We start from the raw sequence: 22,664 nt of genomic DNA, 5'->3' as shown, positions 1-22,664 counted from the left end.
ATTTAATACCTAATTTTTTAAAAAAAACAGGCAATGTCTGTGCTGTTTCAAGGAGTTTAAGCATCTGGAGATCTTCAACCAAGTTGTGTGCGCTCTTATAAATTTAGTGATTGCCCAAGTTCAAGCTCTTCGGGACCAGCTGTGTAAACATTGCACTATTAACATAGACCCAACATGGCAAGATGAGAATAATCCATCTGATGAGCCATTGAATGTAGAAAGAGAATCTCATGGAGATGGAGAAGAAGAAAATGTGGAACGACACAAATCCATAGAAAAGAAGTTAGACTCTGGAAGAACTTGTATCTTGACAGATGAGGAATCCACAAAAGGCACGGATGTATTTAGTGTATGGAGCACCGAGGAGAAGGAAAAACTTCTGCTTTGTGTAGCAAAAATCTTTCAGATCCAGTTCCCTCTATATACTGCTTACAAGCATAACACGCATCCCACAATAGAGGTAAGTAATCTTTTTTGGAAAATGGAAGCAAAATTAACTTTGGTTTCTGACTCACGTTAAACTTTGGAATACATATTCATACTAAGTTGATATTTCAGTGCTTGGGATTTTCTTTTCTGTGGTATACCCTAACCACAGATTTGCTACAAGATCCACATTAGAAACTTAATGAGTGGAACAGCTGTAGTTGTATTAAACATTACATATATGTAGTAGCAAACATAAGGAAACTTAATTTTTGTGAAATTGTTGGCTATTATTGTACTCTTGTGACTCAAGTTTATGAGGTTTCTGACTGTGACAGTGGTCATTAAGTAAATGAAACCTAAGTGCTAGCTTAAAAATTACTGTAGCCACCAAGACCAGCAATGCCAAGATGATCTTCCTCTTATAAGGAAACAATTAATTACATACATTGGAGCTGTCATACAGTAACTTTCCTTGTCTGTGATCCCTTTCATTAGCAGGAAGCTGAGAAACTCATTGTGTGATGGTAATGATTGGGAAAATTTGGAAACTTGAAATTGCAGTGGTCCTCTTGGTGAAAGTAGCATCTCAGCTTTCCTTTTTGCAATGTAGAAAGCGTGAATATGTTTATGTAAATTAAATGTACATCTTTATCATAGGGTTTAATTTAGAAATATCTTCAGTAGATTCCCATCAGCTGCTTATGTTTTGAGATTCCAAAGGCCATATACCAGGGGTGTCAAATGTACGGCCTGAAGGCCTGATCTGGCCCAAAAAAGGGCTCCAATCAGACCCACCAGCAAGTAGCCATTGTCTGCTTCCCTCTCCCTCTCTCCTTGTTGTCACCATTTTGGTATTTTTCCCTGCAATGAGGCAGCTAAGCAAAGCAGCCTCTCTCCTCGCTCTTTCCTTCCTTCCTTCCTCCCCTCTTCCCAAAGGGAGGAGGAGCCTCAGCCAGTGCAGAAGCTTGGCACTGTAACTCTGCTTTGTGATTAAGTTTGCCAGGTTCAATCAATCACTCTTCAGAGCTACTCCTTCTAGTAGCTGAGGCTCCTCCCCCTCCTCGCCTCCTGGAGAAGGAGGGAAAGAGAGAGAGCTTCCTTTGCCCAGTTCCCTTGATCCCACTGGAGAGATACAAAGAGATACAAAGACCAGCAACATTTTATTCAAGGTGGGAGTTTTTGCCTTGCTGCAGAGAGAGTGTGCGTGTGTTTTGTTGGGCTTATTATTGGTGCAGCTGAGTTTGCCTCCCCTTTTATTCATGCTCTTGTGATCCAGTGCCAGGATTAGATTGAGAGTGTGTGTCTAGACCACATTTACCCAGCACATTTCCTTTGATTTTTCTTTCACATTTTCCTTTGATTGGGAATTTTGAACTTAGACTTCCCAGATAGTAGGCTGGTACTGACCACTATATGTGGCTGTCACTCTGTTCCTGCACTGCCTCATAGGAGCTGCAGTTATGTTTTTAGGGAAGACTACAGTTTTGTAGATAAACACATAGCCCTTAGTCTGTGCCATGGTGCCTTGACCAGAACATGAAGCAACTTATATACAAAAGCTCACAATACTTTCCTTTGGGTCTTAGGATCAAAAGCTTTGACCATGAGATTTCTGTAATGAATGTCAATAAATCAAAAGTAGGTTTGCAACTTACAGATGCACACCTGAACAACACCTGAACAGCATATTCAAGATTGTTACAGCTCAGGCATTGTCTCTAGTTTTTGATGCAATACTTCAGAGCAAGAGGTGTCAGTTACCAGAGATAGTTAAACAAAATACTGCAAGCATGCTAATGTTTTAAGCATGTCTTATTTTATTGTGTTTGTCTGTACCCTTTATAAAGTTTGTATCTGTGCTAACTGGCATTACATTTTATAACACTCATGACCAGTGTTCCTTCTAAATTGAGTTAGCGTGAGCTAGTGCAAAGATTTTTAGCCTCCAGCTCACACATTTTTGTCTTAGCTCAGGAAAAATGGCCCCAGAGCACACTAATTTATGCAGTAACTCACAACTTTAATGCCAGTAGCTCACAAAGTAGAATTTTTGCTCATGAGACTCTGAAGCTTAGAGGGAACATTGCTTATGACCCAGTCCCAGCAAGGTCTCATTTATGTCAAATCTGGCCCTCGTAATAAATGAGTTCGACGCCCCTGACATACACTATTTTTTTTGTCCTTATATTTTGCTGCACAACAATTTTATGTCAGGAGATTTCCCCCCTTCTGTCCTTATGAAAACTTCACCATGAAGCTATACCAAATAGTGTACAGATGCCTCATCACATATGTACTGCATCTCTGTGACCCACAGTAACTTTTAATGTGTTCATACTTTCTACTAGCTATTATATTTCTCTTGAGTAAGCACTTCTTGGCAAATGTTAATAGGAATCCAAGCCCACAGACCTTACCTTAACTACTGTTAGGTGCCTAGATCCAAGTGCTGGCACACTTTATCGTACGGTGGCTTGAGAGCTTGACAAGTGCCTGAAGAAGAAGGCAAACAATTTAGAACTGCACAGGATAAACTAGTAGCTTCCCTCAGGGAGGACTTGCCCAAGCCGAGGGAGTAAGGTAATCTTGAAGCTTTACAACTGGAGGTGCAAGGAGTAGAGAATTCTTGGACCATTCTTGTGAAACAAGGGCTCAAATCAAGCTTTCATTAATGTGTGCAGCAGTTAACTAGTTATCAAGTTAGCACTGCAAAAGACCACTTGCCAATGAGATGAACAGCTCTACTGATGCCCAAAATATTAGCTGGTTCAGTATACTTTCTAATTCGTGGTTTCTTGCTATTCTCTGTAGCTAGCCTAGTTGAATGCTTAACAACCAGATTTCATTGTCTGAAGTCACAGAAGTACTGGTAGCAACCGATGCTGCTTCAGTCTAAACACCGCCTTATTTCCAAAAGGCAGACAGAAACATACTACACATTTTTTGCTAGCTGAGCCGGCCTTCTCCTTCCTTCCTCCTCTCAGACCTTGTTATTGTTGCACTTGGTCAGTATTTGTTCTTCCCATTGAAGCCCACAGAATGCCATGTAATAAGTCTGGCACATAGAATCGGAAGGGACCTCTAGGGTCATCTAGTCCAACCCCCTGCACAATGCAGGAAACTCACAAATACCTCCCCCCTAAATCCACAGGATCTTCATTGCTGTCAGATGGCTATGTTTAAAAACCTCCAAGGAAAGAGAGCCCACCACCTCCCGAGGAAGCCTGTTCCACTGAGGAATTCCTCTAACGATCAAGAAGTTCTTCCTAATGTTGAGCCAGAAATTCTTTTGATTTAATTTCAGCCCATTGGTTCTGGTCTTACCTTCTGGGGCTACGGAAAACAATTCCACACCATCCTGTATATGACAGCCCTTCAAATACTTGAAGATGGTGATCATATCACCTCTCAGCCAACTCCTCTCCAGGCTAAACATCCCCAGCTCCTTCAACGTTTCTTCATAGGACTTGGTCTCCAGATCCCTCACCGTCTTTGTTGCCCTCCTCTGGACCCATTCTAGCTTGTCTATATCCTTCTTAAAAATGTGGTGCCCAAAACTGAACACAATAATCCAGGTGAGGTCTTACCAGAGCAGAGTAAAGCGATACCATCACATCATGTGGGCACTGTACTTCTGGTGATACAGCCCAAAATTGCATTTGCCTTTTTAGCCACCACATCACACTGTTGACTCATGTTCAGCGTATGATCCACTAAGACCCCTAGATCCTTTTCGCACATACTACTGCTAAGACAAGTCTCCCCCATTCTATAACCATGCATTGGATTTTTCCTACCTAAATGCAGAACTTTACATTTATCCCTGTTAAAATTCATTTTATTGATTTTAGCCCAATTTTCCAGCCTGTCAAGGTCATCCTGTATCCTGTTTCTGTCTTCGTCTTTGTTTGCAACCCCTCCCAATTTAGTATCATCTGCAAATTTAATAAGCATTCCCTCTATTCCTTCATCCAAAACATTGATAAAGATGTTGAATAAAACAGGTCCCAGGACAGATCCCTGAAGCACTCCACTTGTCACTCCTCTCCAAGAGGATGAGGAACCATTCACAAGCACTCTTTGGGTGCGATCTATGGACCAGTAACAGATCCACCTACTGGTAACAGGATCCAAACCACATTTTACCAACTTGTCAGCAAGGATAGAATGTGGAACCTTATCAAAAGCCTTACTGAAATCAAGATAAACGATGTCTATAGCATTTCCCCGATCCAGAAAGGTAGGCACTTTCTCAAAAAAAGAGATCACGTTAGTCTGACATGACTTGTTCTTAGTAATCACATCCATTCTTTCTAAATGTTCCAGCACTGACTGTTTGATGATTTGTTCTAAAACTTTTCCAGGTATAGACATCAAGCTGACGGGTCGATAGTTACCCGGATTGTCTTTTTTCCCCTTCTTGAAGATGGGGACAACATTCGTCCGCCTCCAATCTTGCTGCACCTCCCCTGTTCTCCAAGAATTCTCAAAAATAATAGCCAGAGGCTTTGAAATTACATTCGCAAGTTCTTTTAGAACCCTTGGATGCAATTCATCTGGCCCTGAGGACTTAGTTTCATTTAAAGAAACTAGGTGTTTATGTACTACCCCTACCACTGATCCTAGGTTGGAACTTCATACCCTCCTTATATGTTCTGTTTTTTTCATGTTGAGCACCATTTCCCTCAAAGAGAAGACTGAGGAAAAGTAGGAATTGAGCAGTTCCGCCCTCTCTTCATTACCTGTTTCAATTTCATTTCCTTGCCCTCGCAATGGGCCTACCATGTCCTTGCTCTTTTTCTTACTCTGAACGTAAGAAAAGAACCCTTTTTTGTTGTTTTTAGCATATTTGGCCAGCCTAAGCTCATACTGAGCTTTAGCTTTCCTAACTTTTTCTCTACAAGCACTGGTGATTTGTTTAAATTCATCCTTGGTTATAAGGCCCTACTTCCAATTCCTTTTTTTTTTTTGGTCCAAAAACTTTTTTATTGAATTTAATAAACATACAAATAAAGCAATCAATGACTGTATCTGCGATTATTCTTTGTGTATAAGCATAGCATACCAGCAGAAAACAAAAAATATATACACAAAATACAAACAAAACAACAAAACACAATATATATATATATATATACACACACACACACACACACATACATACATACACACACACACACACATAATTGGCAGCTGAATTAAAAATAAGTACTCTGTCCATATATTAATTACATCAAATTAATAATATCATAATATCTACCAGGTATACATGTACGCATCTGATCTACAGGACCAAAAGAAAATTTAAGAAATGGAAGCCACTTGTACATCAGAGAATCGTTACCTTCTGAATTGTTTGTATTGCATAAACTATCTGCTATCTTGTCCATAGCATAGACCTCCCAGATTTTAGCATACCAGGCTTTAATTGGAGGAATATTGGGAGATTTCCAAAATTGGGCTAACACCATTTTAGCAGCAGCTAGTAAAAGGGATATCAGGGATTTATTGAGAGAAGTAATAGAAATACCTTTCCAACAGTCAAGCAAAATGAGTTCCAATCTTAAGGGTAAACTATAGCCCATGATATCCTTGATTTTTGCCACAATTACTGCCCAAAACGCCTGCACCCTCGGGCAAGACCACCAGCAGTGTATAAATGTGCCCACCTCTCCACAATTTTTCCAACATTTGGAGGATTGATTTATTGCCATATGGCTTAATCTCTGAGGTGTTAAATACCACCGAAACAAAATTTTTTGAGTTTGTAATTGTATATTCAATGATTTTGAAACAAACGAAGGAGATGACCAGATTTGTTGCCAAACATCCTCCTGAAAATTAATTGAACTATTCCTTTGCCAAATTTCTTGATAGGATAACAAATCAACAGCATCAATGTCTAGCAAACCCTTATAGATAAATGAAATCAGTCCCTTCCGCTTTAAAAAAGGAGAATGTAGCAAGTATTCAAAGAAAGTAAGAGGTCGATTGAAATTGTATTTCTTTGAGAGTGATGTCCTAGGGTGGCCATAATATCTGCAGGCCAGCCAGGGACACCTTGAGGGGGGAATGATGTGTGTGTGCGCGCAGCACGCGTGCGCCGCCGGAAACAGGAAGTGATGTCACTTCCGGTGACGTCATACCACCGTCAGAAACAGGAAGTGACATCACTCCCTGCGACATCATTTCCCCCGTGCCACCTGCCGGAAGCAGGAAGTGACATCACTTCCTGTGACATCATTTCCCCCAAATGCCACTGCCGGAAACAGGAAGTGACTTCACAGCACTTCCTGTGACGTCCCCAAAAATCCCCCAAATATCACCGCCGGAAACACCAAGATTATTTATAGAGGGAAAGGGGGAAATAAAGTTAAATAAAACTCTTTTTTTACTTTTTTCAAAGTGAGAAGACTAGAGAGAATGGGTTCCACGCTGAGAAGTGTGGAACCCCCAGTGGGGTGGGATCCCCCAGTTGGGTGGGCTCCACACACTTTCGGGGTGTGGATCCCCCAGTGGGGTGGGCTTCCGACTCCCCCCGGCGGCTGTTTCTGATAGCCCTGCGCCCCCTCTTTCATTTGATATGTGTCCTGTGCGGGTGCCACCCTCCCGCCAGGAGATGCCGCAAAATGAGCCCCCTTGAGGCTTATGGCGGCAGGGCTCGGGGGAAGCGAGCTAGACTGCTGTTCTTTTGAGAGGTTATAGAGTGTTTCGAGCCCGTCCCTGTGGCATCGGTCCCATCATTGTGGGACCCAGGGGGCTGGCGCAGCGGCCCGCTGAAGCAGCCTGTCGGTCACTTCCGGGTTCCTGTCCTGCATCTCGACCTGTGTTATTAGTGACAGGCTGCTTCGGCGGGCCGCCGCGCCAGCCCCCTGGGTCCCACAATTCCATTGGACAAAATATCCACAAACCTATAAAGATTATATTTTTTCCAAATTGGAAAAGACTTGTAAAAAAACCCCGGTTGAAACCAAGAAACATCCATAAAATGAGATAGTGGAGACATTGGAGGGGCTAAAGAGAGGCGGCGTTTGTCCCAAATCTGAAAAATAGCTTTAAGGAAAAGGTTGGAGGAGATATTAGGAGGTCTATTCTTCGGAAATTCCCATAATATAGAGTGAAACGATTTGTTATTTAGATAGGTATCTTCTAGGGCCTTCCAGCCTGAATTTAAATCAGCATCATGGTATCTGATAAGGCCACCTAAAATGGCAGCTTCATAAAATTTATGCAGATCCGGAAGAGCCAGACCCCCTGAGGATTTAGAACGAATAAGAGTTGCATACCCTATTCTAGATAAGCCCTTGTTCCAAATATATCTTAAGAACGAACGACGCCAACCCACAAATAAATCTTCAGGAATAAGAATAGGAATGGCTCGAAATAAAAACAGAAATTTGGGAAAAATAAAAGATTTAATAATCTGAATTTTTTCATTCCAGGGAATGAGTGAAGAATTTTTATTCTTTTGCATAGTAAGAATGTCCTTAATCAATAAATGATGATTAACTTTAAAAATATCTCCCAATTTTAAAGGTATATTGATCCCCAAATATGTCCAATATCTATCCATTTTTTTGAAGTGATAATTAGAGTAGATGGAATCTTGGAGAGCATCTGAAATTGTGATGGGATAAAGAATGGTTTTGGATGGGTTTACTCGAAGACCCGATATAGAAGAAAATACAGATAATAAATCAAAGACAGCTGGTAAAGAAGACCTAGGTTTTGTAACAAAAAGCACTAGGTCATCTGCAAACAAAGACACCTTAATTTGTTTCTTTCTAATAGGGATACCAGCAATAATATTGGTATTACGGATAGCATTAGCAAGAGGTTCAATTGTGATCGCAAAAAGCAGAGGGGACAAGGGACAACCTTGCCTCGTCCCTCTGAAAAGATTAAATTCTTCAGAATCCAAATTATTAATAGAAAGAATAGCAGAAGGCGACTTATATAAAGAATGGGTTATCTTCAGAAAATTCGGGCCAAAATTCATTTTCTGCAGTAAGGTTGTAAGATAAGGAACTTCAACGGAATCAAAGGCTTTTTCAAAATCAATAGACAAGATAAAAGAAGACTCGATATTAAATTTCCGGCAGTATTGAATAACATCAAGGACCATTCTAGTATTGTCCGTTAACTCACGGTGTGGGATAAAGCCCAATTGGTCAGGATGAATGTAGTTCCCTATAAAAGTATTAAGCCTAGCCACCAGGGCTACTGTAAAAATCTTGTAATCACAATTAAGGAGTGATATCGGCCTGTATGAACTAGGGTCTAGCAAGTCTTTGTCTTTCTTACTTCCAATTCCTAAAGGAGTCTTTTTTATTTCTCAAGTCTTTAGAGAGCTGTTTATGGAGCCACTTCGGCTTCTTTAGGCTTTTTCCATTTTTTCTTCTCATAGGAATTGTCTGTGATTGCGCTTTCAGTATTTCGCTTTTAAGAAACTACCATCCCTCCTGAACCCCCTTCCTCCTAAGTATTTCTGACCATGGGATTTTACCTAGCATAGTTCTAAGTTTATCAAAGTTTGCCTTTCTGATGTCCAACCTATAAGTCTGACTATGTATAGCTTTTCCCTTCCCTAAGACTGTAAATTCCAAAATCACATGGTCACTACTGCCCAAGGTGTCCACTATTTCCACTTCTTCAATCAATTCTTCCTTGTTGGTGAGAATCAAATCCAAGATAGCAGATCCCCTTGTTTCCTTCTTCACTTTCTGGAAAAGAAAGTTGTCAGCAAGACAAGTCAGGAATCTATTTGACTTTTCATTTTTAGCAGAGTTGGACTTCCAACAGATGTCTGGGTAATTGAAATCTCCCATGATCACCGTATCCCTTCTCTTGGAGAACTTTGCAATCTGTTGTAGAAGTATCTCATCTAAGTTCTCTGCCTGACTTGGCGGTCTATAGCAGACCCCCACAATAATATCACTGTTATTTCTTACTCCTTTTATTTTTACCAAGAGGCTTTCAACTGAGCTGCCGTGCTCAGATTCACATAGTTTCACACAAGTATATACCTCCTTCACATATACTGCTAGCCTCCACCCTTTCTCATTTGCCTGTCTCTTTTAAATACGTTGTAACTCTGATCCTAATATTCCTGTTGTGAGTGTCATCCCACCAAGTTTCAGTAAGGCCTATTATGTCATAGTTTCCTTCCTTTATTAGGACTTCCAGTTCCTCCTGTTTGTTTCCCATGCTCTGTGCATTAGTGTAGAGACATCGGAATCCACGTTTTATGCATCCTGAGGGTTTAGTTTCTGTACAAGCCTGCAAGTTAACATTACCTAGTGTATGCACCACTCTTTGCAAATCTTTAATGTTCTTATCCCCAGTTTCTGGCATCATGCGAGACTTTGAATTATTGTCTCGCTCCCCCATACAATTTAGTTTAAAGCCCTGCTTATTAAGTTAGCAAGGCTGTTATCAAACACCTTTTTTCCTACCTCTGAAAGGTGCAAACCATCTCCCGATAGAAGACCACCATCTTGAAAGCGTAAGCCATGGTCCAAAAATCCGAATCTTTCCTGACGACACCACCAACGTAGCCAGTCGTTTATTTGAAGTATTCTTCTTTCTCGTCCTAAGGTATGGCCTTCAACAGGAAGCACTAACAAGAACACAACCTGTGCGCCCAGCTCCTTCACCTTCTGACCCAGAGCCACATAGTCTTTTCTAATACGTTCAGGGCTATGATGGGCAGTATCGTTCGTTCCCATGTGGATCAAGAAGAAAGGATAGTAATCCGTAGACTTGATAAGTCTTCCAATCCTTTCTGTCACGTGCTGGATGCGTGCACCCGGCAGACAGCAGACCTCTCGGGATGACAAGTCGAGTTGGCACACTTTGGACTCCACCCCTCTGAGCAAGGAGTCTCCAATCACCACCACCTTCCTCTTCCTATATTGGGGAGCAGAAGCTCCAGGCTTCTTATACACAGGATCCTGAGAAACTTTCTTCAAGCATTGTGAAGGCTGGGGAAGTAGCCCTTGTTCCAATGGTTCAGAATCAGTTACTGTGGGGAGATCCTGGAACCTATTGCTGAGCAGCAGGGGCTCAGAACATCTTATTTTCTTTCTCTTTTGGGTTATATTTTTCCAGGAACCCTCCTCCTGTGTTGGATTCTCTTCTAATTGCTGCGACACCATTTCCTCTCCCTCCTCTTGTCCTTTCAAGAGTGCCTCATGCGTTTTGTCAAGAAAATCCTCACCTTCCTTTATACACTGCAGTGTGAACAGTCGTGCCTCCAGTCCCTGTATCTTTTCCTCCAGCAGGGCCACAAACTTACACTTGCTGCAAGTGTAATTCATGCTACTCTCAGGTAGAAATACAAACATCCTACAGTCTTTACACATCACTGCCTCTGCTCCTTCACCAGCCATTCTGCTGCAATCCATTTCAAAATTTTCTTTATCTTCATTTCTCTTTAAATCCCACTACCAACTGCCACTTGAAACTACTTGTGGGTAATTACCCACCTTTCTACAGAACCCCAGGCTAAGAGCCGCAGGCCAAGAGCGCCTCTGGCAAGGATGAGCCTTGCAAATTAAAGGCTCAAGTCCCCACCCACCTCTGACTCAGCAGCCAGAGCAACAGCAGATTACCCCCAGGCAAACAATTACCCCCAGGCAAACAAGCTCTCCTCACTCAACAACAGCTACACAAAAGACACAGAAAAACAATCAGAAGCCCCTCTCCAGCTGGCACCAAGCACTCATAGTTACCTCCCACAGCAACCCTAGGTATTGCTCCCCAGCAGTTTTAGAAAAGCAAATCAAGTCTCACTCACCTTACCAGCAGCTCTGTTCTAGATCCAAACACCTTCTTCTACTGCAGCTGAGCAACTTCTGCCTCTGGCAAGGATGAGCCTTGCAAATGATCTCACACCTGCCAGAGCAGCTTACTTGCTTTTGTGTGGCTCTGTTGTGATGTGCATGAGATGTGGTTGCATCCTAGTGCACTGCATTGAAGGATTAATGTATCTGTTCATAATGAGAAATAGAATCCTTGTGCTGGGGCTTGTGAGCCATGCTTTTTGGATTTGTTTATTTTCTGTAATATGGCATTGTTTTCTGGATGCCTGAGCAAACATATATAGTTTAATGTAAAAGAAGGTGGTAAACATATAGCAGTATATTGGTGTTTGCATTATATGCAAGCACATGCTTTTTTAGAATTGCAAAATTTAGCATCTTCTTAGAAGGTGTTGTCCATGGAAACTAATTTTTTCCCAGGTATGTACATTCTGTTTTTCTTCTTTGTTACATTCATACACTAAAATTCTTCTCTTTTTTAAAACAGGATATTTCTCCACAGGAAAGCAATATATTAGGGGCATTCTGTGATATGAATGTAAGTCTTCTCAATTTATAAAATGATACATGCAATTTATATAATGCAGTTTTTTCTTCCAGTGGTTTGGGATGCCTTATATGCTAAAATCATAAATATAAATATAAAGCTGTATTTTATCTTGTCAGTTATCAGTGCTTTTATCTTGTCTTTCTGTCACCTGTACTTGAGTTCTCCATACTAGCTTTGCCTAGTCACCAAAATCTGTTCAGTTTGAAATATTTCAAACAGTTGTGAAAGATTAACAGTCTGCAGAGAAAGAAGCGACACAGCATTCTTTACAGGCATCTCTTGCTTGCTCCTGTAAATTGTATTAGACATACACGTGGGCATACATATTGCTCTCCTACAATTTGTTTTGCTCACCCCAGCAGGTTTGCAAGGAGGGAGGAGGAGGTGATCCGTTGGAGTATTGTTGATGATGACTTCCTCCACTTCCTATTTCAGTGCTGTGGCAGTGAACCAGGGGTTGAGGGCAGTAATGCTGTCTCCCATCTTGCTGTCTAAGAGGACGTAATGTTACTGTGATCTGCAGGTTCCTGATAACCTTGTTTTTGTGCTTCTGAGCAGAAAGTTAGCTCAGTCGTTTGTAAATCCTGTAAAGACCTGAGCAGCATGTATGCATAATAGGGAATGGAATTGCAATCACAAGATCTGCCCTTGAGTTCACTTTACATGTGTACATTGGTTGAATATAGTGTATACTGCTGCACCATGTCAGATGCGGCATTCATCATTTAGATGTTGGGTGGTGTGGGCATGTATCATCCAAGTATTCTGCTTTTGGTAGTGTTCAGATATACTAGTGTACAGCTGTGAGCTTCCATGCATTTCAGGCAGGCTACATTCAGCATGGCAGGTCACAGTCTTGTACAGGATTATGGTATTTGGTTTAAAAGGCAGGATAACATTATGAAACAAAATATGTTTGGTCATGCAATTTTCACTGCTTGGGCCATTCTTCCATTACAGTACAGCCCAGTGGCCCAAGAGTGCCTGGAAAATTGAGGGTCAGGTAAACATTGGATGTGAGCCTGATTCCTTCATCAGGTGATACATGTGCACCTCTAAGTAACCTGAGCCCAAATCTTCTAGGGCTGTTGGGTAGGTTAAAGTTAATTCATATATTTGGAGCCTAGAATTGAGAAAGAAGTCAGTGTGCATGTTGGCCAGGTCTGCCTTTCGTTATCTTTGCCAGATCAGCCAGCTAGCACCATATCTATCCCCCCAGGATCTGGCTACAGTGATCCATGCAATGGTCATTTCCAGACTAGACTGCTGTAACTTGCTCTACGCTGGCTTACCCTTGAGACTGATCTGGAAACTGCAGCAGGTGCAGAATGCAGTGGCTCAGCCTGCTGACTGCACCACCTGTACGGGTGGGCATTTGGCCAGCGTTCCGCAGTCTGCACTGACTGCTCATCGAGTACCGGATCCACTTCAAGGTTCTAGTGCTACCATTTAAAGCCTTATGTGGCCTGGGAACAACATACCTGCGGTACCGTCTCTTTCCATATATGCCCAGAAGGTCGTTACGTTCGGCCTCCCAACACCTGTTGGCCGTCCCCAGCCCAAGAGACACCTGCCTCACCTCAACTAGGGCCAGGGCTTTTTCAGTCCTGGCCCCAACTTGGTGGAATCAGCTCCCTGTTGAGATCCGGGCCCTACCTGGCTTATTAGCCTTCCTTAGAGCCTGTAAAACGGAGCTGTTCTGCCAGGCTTTTAGCTGAGGCTGTGGGTGTCTATTCTTTATCAGGTTGGCCTCCCCAGCCAGCACTGTCATCTGTGCTAGGAATTGGAATAAAAACTGCCATCCCTATGAGATATCATGATGTGATGGTTAGGCTGGGCAATATGTGATGTCATGGTAATCTGAGTACTGTTGAGTTGTCTGTTTTAAAATGTCTTTTGTATTTTATTGTTTTATTATATGTTGTACTCTGCCCTGAGCCCTACGAGGAATGGGCGGAATAGAAATTTACTAAAACAAATAAACATTTCAGGATAGTCTGTTGAAAGCATTAAAATGCAGCTCTTTAGATGAGAAAATGCCTGTATGAATGTTTTAAAACAATTTTTGTGCTGTTTATTCCCTAGGATGTAGAGGTACCATTGCACTTGCTTCGCTATGTTTGCTTGTTTTGTGGAAAAAATGGCCTTTCCCTCATGAAGGACTGTTTTGAATATGGAACCCCTGAAACATTGCCATTTCTTATAGCACATGCATTTATCACTGTGGTCTCTAATGTGAGTATGCTTTCAAGTTTCTCTAACTTCCCTTAACATGAATGTAACTTGAAGTCATGGTCTATAGCAGGGGTATCAAACATGTGGCCTGGGGGCCAAATCAGGTCTCTGGAGGGCTCCTATCTGGCCCCCAAGCAACTGGCTGTCATCTGCTTCCTTCTCCCTCTCTCTTACTTTCTTCTGCATAACAGCTTGCTTTGTCAGGCTTGCTCAATCACACAGGAGCTACAGAGCAAGACCTCTATTTTCTCCATTGGCTTAGGCTCCTCCCTTGGGGAGTAGGGGGAGGAGGGAGAGCTTGCTTTGTCAGGCTTTTTCAATCGCACAGCAGTGTGTTTGAGCCAAGCTTGTTTTCCTTCTGTTGGCTGAGGTTCCTCCTGCTCCTGGTCCCCTGGGGAAGGAAGGAAAGAGCCAGAGCTTCCTTTGCCCAGTTCCCTTAATCCCATGGGAGAAATACAAAGAAAGCACATTTAAGACTAGCAAGTGCTAATTTTTAAAGCATGTTTTATTTTAGGGTTTTAAAAAAATCTTTAATTGTTTGTCTTTATAAAGTTTATATCTCTGCTACCTAACCTGAAATGGATACAGACATGGCCTGGCCCAACATGGCCTGGCCAGACAAGGTCTCATTTATGTCGGATCTGGCCCTCATAACAAATGAATTTGACACCCTTGGTCTATAGCAAGAGGCTAACTGGAGTTGGATGGGAATTTTGGTTGAATTTGAAGACCTGAAATTGTGGCTTTTAAATCAGGAACATAGTGAGTTGTATGCCTCCATTGCAAGAATGAACTAACAATCCAGATGTGGAGATGCATAGTTTGGCTGTTGACGGTATAACCTTTGCTATAGCTTCCATCTCTTCTCAAAAATGTTTTTGAATTCTTGCATTCAGAGTATGTATTTTGGGTGAAGTTTGTCTGGCGCAGGATTCAGATACTTTGAACACAGTTGGGCACTTTTAAAAGCATACCTGAATGGCAGTGCAAAAGAAACTAGTAAAATTGCAGGCTGGTGATAGTAGCTGCTTAAAAACCAGGGCAAATATTCTCAACCTAAATTTAACATTCTTTCTTTTTAAAACTAGAGCCAAAGTCTTCTGTGCTCCCAAGGTGGAGCCATAAGCAGCTCCATAAGAAGTTCCTTCTTTTCTACCAAACTCAATAATTTAAGAAGTATTCTGATGCAGCACAAGCAGTGAGATTCAAGGGTTTCCAATGGAAAACCATTGGATAAAAGTAGAAATAACTTGAGTAAATTTATAATTTTGATTTTGACTTCCTGCTTTAAGAGCAAACTATATATAATTATAGCTTCATTTTTCTTATTGTGAAAAAGGCCAGTCCCATTCCCCCGCCCCACACTTTTGACCACCATAAATGAGCTAAGATAAAGCATAACTGACATGTTTACTGACTCCAATTACAAATAGATGGCTATACAGATAACATTGAAGCTATACTCCAAAAAACAGAAGAAGATGATGATGATACTGGATTTATATCCCACCCTCCACTCCGAATCTCAGAGTCTCAGAATGGCTCACAATCTCCTTTACCTTCCTCCCCCACAACAGACACCCTGTGAGGTGCATGGGGCTGAGAGGACTCTCACAGCAGCTACCTTTCCAAGGCCATGCCAGCAGCTGCAAGTGAAGGAGTGGAGAATCAAACCCGGTTCTCCCAGATAAGAGTCCGCACACTTAACCACTACACCAAACAGGAGGCCTGTTTCATCTTGCCTCTCTTTAACTCTCCAGTTCTTTTATAAGTATTTGAGCACTGTAAAGGATACTCCACCTTTTAATTTTCTAAAGCAGAGGTGTCAAACTCATTTGTTATGAGGACCAGATCAGACACAAATGTCATTTTGTTGGACCAGACTATGTGTACCATAGAATGTAATGCCAGATATTAGAGATTTTACCACTGACACTGCCCCACAAACCTCCTTAGCACCTAACTAACCACCCTTTGCACAATATGCACAAGAGGTTTTGCAGAGCACAGAGAGCTATTGCCTGACAATCAAGGTGCAACAATCAGAGACTCTTGTGGCTCTTTAAAGACTAACACATTTCAGAAGCTTTTGAAGAGCTGGAGCATGGAGTGTTGCTACAGATGTGGCAGCCAAAGACAGGTGGCCAAGTGGCATCAACCAGGGGAACCCAACAAACTCTGCCTTAAAGAAAGTTTTATGGTCAACAGACAGGCTTTGGGGATGGGAGGGGAGTGGGGATGAGTCAGCCACACAGTCTCTCACATCTCTCTGTCAAAGTCCCAAATTCAGCAACAAGCTTGAACCACCAGAGGAACCATGATGCTTTCCAGCATCACAAGCAATCTTCAGGCACTGCCACTCTCCAAAGATGCTAGCTCCACTTAATTGCTTATATTTCCTGCCAGCTCCATGACACTGTCCAGCCACCCAAAATATTACTCCCCATGTGCAAGAACCCAGACGCACATCCAGTATTTGCCTCTTCCTTGTGCAAACCCAGCACACTTTTCTGAATGTCTGCTCCCATCCATGACCCTTGCCCCACCCCACATTTCCATTCAGATTGTTACATAAGTCAGCACTTCCATGCAGGGAGCCTGGCAAGCATGCGCACATTTCAACTTTGCCTCTTATTTTACTGTCCCTGCTCTACCAAGGGAGGGAGGCAGTAGAGTAGCCAGTCACATTTGGGTCAGCAGGTTAGCAGACTCTGCCTTGCCCAACTTGGCAGGTCTCCTCCACCCCAATTCTTGGCATTCTGCACATATTGTACCCTTTACATAAACACTGGGCTTTTCTTTCTCATCAGGACTGCAGCATACAATGTTGCCCTGTTCATATGCTTACATAAGCGGGCATGCTTGGTGAGGCGGCTGGTGGTGTGTGTGCCCATGGGTGCCTTCCATGGACTGACTGCAAGTGGGAAGCTGCTTGGCTGGGCTCTGGGAGGTGGGGCCAAAGATATTCTGGCTACTGAACATGAACAGCCAGCCAGCAGCCCAGGCAGCAGAGGCCCAGTGCACTCTGGCTGGAGGAGGAGGTGGCAGTGGCAGGCAGAGTGTCCCAGGCCAGCGCCTTAGCCATAGGCAGCAGGCAGGCTTCAAGGAGACTGGCTACATAGAACTCAGAGACAGACAGCCCTTCTCACCTTTGATAGTTGCCAACTCTGGGCTGGACAATTCCTGGAGAATTGGTTGAAGATGCTGGGGAGAGGCTGTGTTTGGGGAAGGGAGTGGCCTCAGCGAGGCGTATGATACTTCCTTTCCACAGTTGGACTGCCATCTTCTGGGCATGGAGCAGGTGTCACTGTGTGTATGGGGGCGGTATATGTAAATTTCCTGCATTGTGCAGGGGGTTGGAATAGATGACCCTGGAGATCTCTTCCAACTTAATGGTTTCCCTCCAGTTGTTCATGGGCTTGATAAGAGCCCTGGATGGGCTGGTTCTGTCCCCTGGACTGTATGTTTGATGTGTCAGTTCTAAAGTGTATTATACTATAGTAGAGCTTGTGTAGCATATATGAGTATGAGACTGAGCTGTGGACCAAGAAGTCATCAGTACAAAATTTCCCCTGCATGAGCTCAGTTGGCTTTCAGTATACAATGTATAGATTATAATACTTACCTGAGTTTATAGGATTACTTGGGTAGAACTAGACTTAGAGATCTTGGTCTAGGAACCCAAGTCTTTGTCCTATAGCTACATAGTGTTAGGGAGGGTGTAGCTTGCTATAGATAAGCTCTTCCTCTACTTACTGCTTTCCCTCTGCAAGTGAGGGATGTGCATAAAGTATTTTTGAAGCCAAATATTGAAGCCATAAGAGGAAATTCACAACTACCTCCCCATCACATTCCCCCAGTGACCCTTGGTCTGTTCCCAGAGGAAGACAGAAAACCTCCAGGATCCCTGAGCCAATCTGGCCTGGAGGAAAATTCCTTCCTGACTCCAAACTGACAATCGGTATTATGCTTCCTCGGGAGGTGGGGCCTTGAGAGCTCAGCAATGACTCACCCTTCCCACCTTTCGTCTCATGATCATCATAAGTTAACAAAATTATCACTGGTGTTATCTAGCCTCTGCTTAAAAGCCTCCAAAGAAGGAGAGCCCACCACCTCCTGAGGAAGTGTGTTCTGCTGAGGAACTGTTCAAACTATCAGGACGTTCTTCTTAACGTTTAGCTGAAAACTCTTTGCATTTCATTGCATTGTTTCAGGTCCAGCCTTATGGATCAACAGAAAAGAACTCTTCTTCATCCTCTATATCAGCGACACACAACCTTTTTGGCACCAGGGACGGGTTTTGTGGAAGACAGTTTTCCCACAAACTGGTGGGGGAAGGTGCTGGGGTTTTTGCTGCCCATGCCCCCCATGGGGGTCTTTAAATGAGGGGTAGGCAAAGGTTGCTGCTGAGCTGCCCCTTCCGCCCACCCAGGATCTGGGCAGATGAAATAGGTGGTGCTTCAGAGCAAGGCCGCACTGCTTCTTTCATCCGGGCAGGCAGTAGGGGCAGCGAGGCTGCTCTACCTCTTTCATCTACCTGGTCCCGGACAGGTGAAAGGGGCAATGCGGCACCCCTGTCTCAGTCCGCAACCCAATTGCTAACAGGCCATGGACCCCAGTACTGGTCCTCAGCCTGTGGGTTGGGGACCCCTGCTCTATATGACAGCCCTTCAGATACTTGAAGATGTCTATCATATCACCTCTCAGTTGTTTCCTCTCCAACCTAAATATACCCAGTTCTTTCAACCTTTTCTCTAGGACTTGGTGTTCAGATTCCTCACTATCTTCATTGCTAAATGTTGACTATCTTGGACATATTCCATCTTGTCAACATTCTTCTTAAACCACAGTGCCCCAAACTGAGCACAGTACTCCAAATGAGGTCTAACCAGAGCAAAGTGGTACCATCACTTTGCATAATCTGGACATGTCTCATTTTATCATGAGAGAATGCATTTGAGCTGCTAATTTTATAGAAATGTGGAGTCTGTTCTGTTTAGTATGTTTTCTTGTTTCTTTTAGCTTGAAATCTGTTTTGCCAGACATCATACCAAACTCCTGCTCAAGCTCTGTTTCTTTCCTTGTTTTGAGGTATAAAGCAGGAGTAGGGGGAGAATCATTGGGAATTTGTTATGTGGAAATGTTTCCAATTACAGGCATTTAGTTGAGGGTCCTTGATGTACATGTTATTCTATTGTCTTTTCCCATATGAAGATGTGCAGAATATTCATTTAAAAATTTCCCGATATGCCGTAAATTTTATTTATTCAGGCTTTTATATCATGCTTTTCTCTGCTCTAAAAAGCAGAAATATAGATTAAACACAGAGATGAATTATGAAACATGCATGTAGCTGATTTGACATTTCAATTTATGCTGTTTTAATTTCTATATTTGCTGTATAGATCAGAATATGGCTGCACATCCCTGCTGTTATGCAACACATTATACCATTTAGGACCTATGTTATCAGGTATGCTTTACAAATACGATCCATTCTTGAGTTTTCTTTGTCAACAGTGCTTTGATCATTTCAGTTCACTGAATTGGTGTATCTAACTTGTCATTATACAAATTAATGTGACAAATGCAATATTAGTTACGTTGATTTGTATAATGACACGACATTTTTACTGTGTCTTGCTTGTGTGTGTATTTGTCATTGCACAAACACATGCACAATCAAAAAAATTTCAGTTTTACTTCCTATTCTGCATGTGATGTTGCAATTGAAAGATTTTTGCATGTGTGCTATATGTAGTGTCAAATACATAGAGTAACATTTTTTGTTGTGTTTACAATACTTAGGCAAATGTTTACATGTGCTGATGAACCGTGCAGTAATTGTATCTGTTCATATTTTCCAAAAGTTGAGCCCAGTATACATGAGAAAATACATTTAAGCAGAAATAATTATAGAGTTTCTGATACAATGGCTGTTTGTATTCAGATGCAGTAAATACTAGAAAGTAGTCTTCTGGCTCCAAACAGACAGATGAAATATAACTTGATGTGAAGCCAGTTGTAGAAAAACTATGATCTCTTCTCTAGCTATCAAAGCCAAGCTCCTCCAGTTTGGTGCCTGGGAGTTATAGAGTCTGTAGAAATCATCTCACCTCTGCCATTTTTATGGACTTCAAATACTGTGCCAGAGCCATGAAATAGGAAAGGCTAGTGGAGAATATGACACTTCAGGTTTTGTGTAGATGTGGCATTTCTGTGATATGCTAGGATTTAATTGGAAAAACATGGGGTCAAATTCTCATTCATGAAATGTCCTCTGGACCTATGGTTAATGTGAAAATTAACATGGAATAATTCTACATATGCCAGCCTGAAGAAAGAGCAATATAAGTATAAATTACCAAAAACATTTCTCCCCCGAGGCTATATTCAGAACTGGTTTGATGTTAGACCTGTTCCAATACTACTCTCCCCCCCTTTCCCAACTTATGTGTGTGATATTAGGTGCTGAGCTGTTGCATACCTTCCACCTGCTTAGATTGTAAATTATCCAGAAATTTTGAAACTGCAGAAGAATCGCAGGGATGTCAACATCTTGAAAGGGGGGGGGGGAGGTGGAGTAAAGAAATTTGGAAGGAAGTTTCATAATATATACTTACTTCATTATGGAAACAAATTTTATTTATTTAGTTATTTAGACTTGTATTGTGCCCACCTGTTGTTTTGGAATTTAAAATAACTCTTTCTCCACTTAGCATATAAAATTGTACTTATTGACATATTTGTGCAATTTAAAAGTATAAGTGGCTTTACTTTTTCCCAAACTGCTACATACTGGAAGATATTTCATAAGAGCTTTTTGAAGTCCTCCCAAGAATTTTCTGGGGAGGGCAAGTACTTGTGTGTTTTACAGTTTGTTCTTTCATCAGGCTTTTACATTTCTGCCCTCATGAGAGAACGAGTTTGATTTTGACATCCTTGTGTGGTGGCTATAACTCAGACATCCTTTAATTTATGTGCTTGGGTATAAAGCTAGGGGCAAAAGTCTAAAAAAAACCCCTCCTTTTCCCTCCCATGTGTAATTTGTTTTACAAGAAAGGTGGGTGGGGAAGCCCTCAATGATAGTTCTCCTGTTAAGGCTTCTGGAAAGATATGCAATACTAACAGTAATGTTGATAACCTGCCAGATTAAATGGTTTTGCTGATGTTGTGTATAAACTTTCTCTCTCCACCATTTAGGTATTTATGTAAATTGTCGGATCAAGAATTGAGACAGAGTGCAGCCCGTAACATGGCAGATTTGATGTGGAGCACAGTTAAAGAGCCATTGGATACTGCCTTGTGCTTTGATAAAGAAAGTCTTGATCTAGCATTTAAGTATTTTATGTCACCAACTTTGACCATGCGGTTGGCTGGACTCAGTCAAATAACAGTAAGACTTTTTTTAAAAAAAATTCAGAGGTATAGCTGTTTTAGTATGTTGTAACAGAAATAGAAGTCCAGTGGTATCTTGAAGACTAAGATATTTTATTCCAGCATAAACTTTCCTGAGTCAATTTATTTCATCAGCTGCATCAAGTCCATTTATTTTTACCTAGATCATCTTCATGGTCTCTGTCCATTTATTTTTACCTAGTCCATTTATTTTTACCTAGATCATCTTCATGGTCTCTGTGCTTCACACTCATGGGATAGAGCGCCTGTGCCGATCCCCGAATCGGTACCTAAAAAGCCCGGGATTTTTTTGCGCTCGGCAACAACGGGCATGCGCAGGCATCCCAGTGTGCATGCTCGCCAGTGCGAGGATCCCGCCAGTTCCTTTCTGACCGCTGCGCTGAGAGGACCTCCTTTCGTGTCCCCGGTCGGTAAAGTAATCTTAGGATTGCCTTTCTTGTTGTATATAGCCCGTTTGTTATTTTCTTAGTGTAGTTAGTTAATTAGTTGTTAGATAGTTAGTGTTGTAAAAAAAAAAAATTGTTGGACTTGCCCTTCAGGGCCCATTTTTCCCCCATTTTTCCCCTCAGAGACTTTCCTGGGTGGGTTTTTTCCTTGCCATCTATGAAAAGACGTTGGGGGGTTTTTAAGAGGTGCCGCTCCTGTGGGAAGAAGATTGCCCCCCCCCAACGGCCATTCCCTCTGTTTCCTTTGTTTGGGCGAGGGACATCGTGTGGATTCTTGCTCGCACTGCCTGAGTTTTTCCAAACAAACTCGCAAGAATCAAGCGGTGAGGCTTTCGGCTGCGTTTGTTGAGTCGGCACTTCGTCCTCAAAAGATGGCATCAGGCCCGTCGTTACCGATGGAAGAGGCTGTGGCCCCGACGGTCACATCGGCCGATACATCACCGATCAGGACTGAGATGCCAGTCGAGTGCAGGCGTTCCACAAAGAGACCTTCTGAAGGGTCAGTGGACACCCCAGCTAAGAAGCGTTGGGATGACTCGGGGAGCCGATCATCCGCACCGAAGAAGGTGAAATCTAAGGAGAAGCGGAAGAAGAGATCGTCCCGCACTCCTTCCCCTTCTCATGAGGCTTCGACATCGATATCGACCGCTCCACTGAGGAAGATCTTGGCATCCCCACATCGTAGCCCTTCGGTGTCGAGAGGCAGTGCCTCGCAGCAGTTACGTCTATCAGCATCGGAGCAAGAGATTGACCTCACTCAGC

General features: G+C 42.4%; 1 protein-coding gene across 1 annotated transcript in view; it reads left to right on the top strand.

Moving 5' to 3' along the window:
• The window catches only part of USP34 (ubiquitin specific peptidase 34), a 169,166-nt gene that overhangs the window by 18,809 nt on the left and 127,693 nt on the right, over positions 1-22,664 (top strand). Inside the window, exons 3-7 of the mRNA XM_060249781.1 lie at positions 31-460; positions 11,740-11,790; positions 13,888-14,037; positions 19,443-19,510; positions 21,241-21,433. Coding sequence (XP_060105764.1) covers positions 31-460; positions 11,740-11,790; positions 13,888-14,037; positions 19,443-19,510; positions 21,241-21,433 — 892 coding nt within the window. The remainder of the gene's footprint in view (positions 1-30; positions 461-11,739; positions 11,791-13,887; positions 14,038-19,442; positions 19,511-21,240; positions 21,434-22,664) is intronic.

This window comes from Heteronotia binoei, chromosome 1 (assembly GCF_032191835.1).
Source record: "Heteronotia binoei isolate CCM8104 ecotype False Entrance Well chromosome 1, APGP_CSIRO_Hbin_v1, whole genome shotgun sequence".
Classification (NCBI taxonomy): domain Eukaryota; kingdom Metazoa; phylum Chordata; class Lepidosauria; order Squamata; family Gekkonidae; genus Heteronotia; species Heteronotia binoei.
Note: the sequence above shows the minus strand (reverse complement) of the source record. Positions and strands in the feature narration are given on the sequence as shown.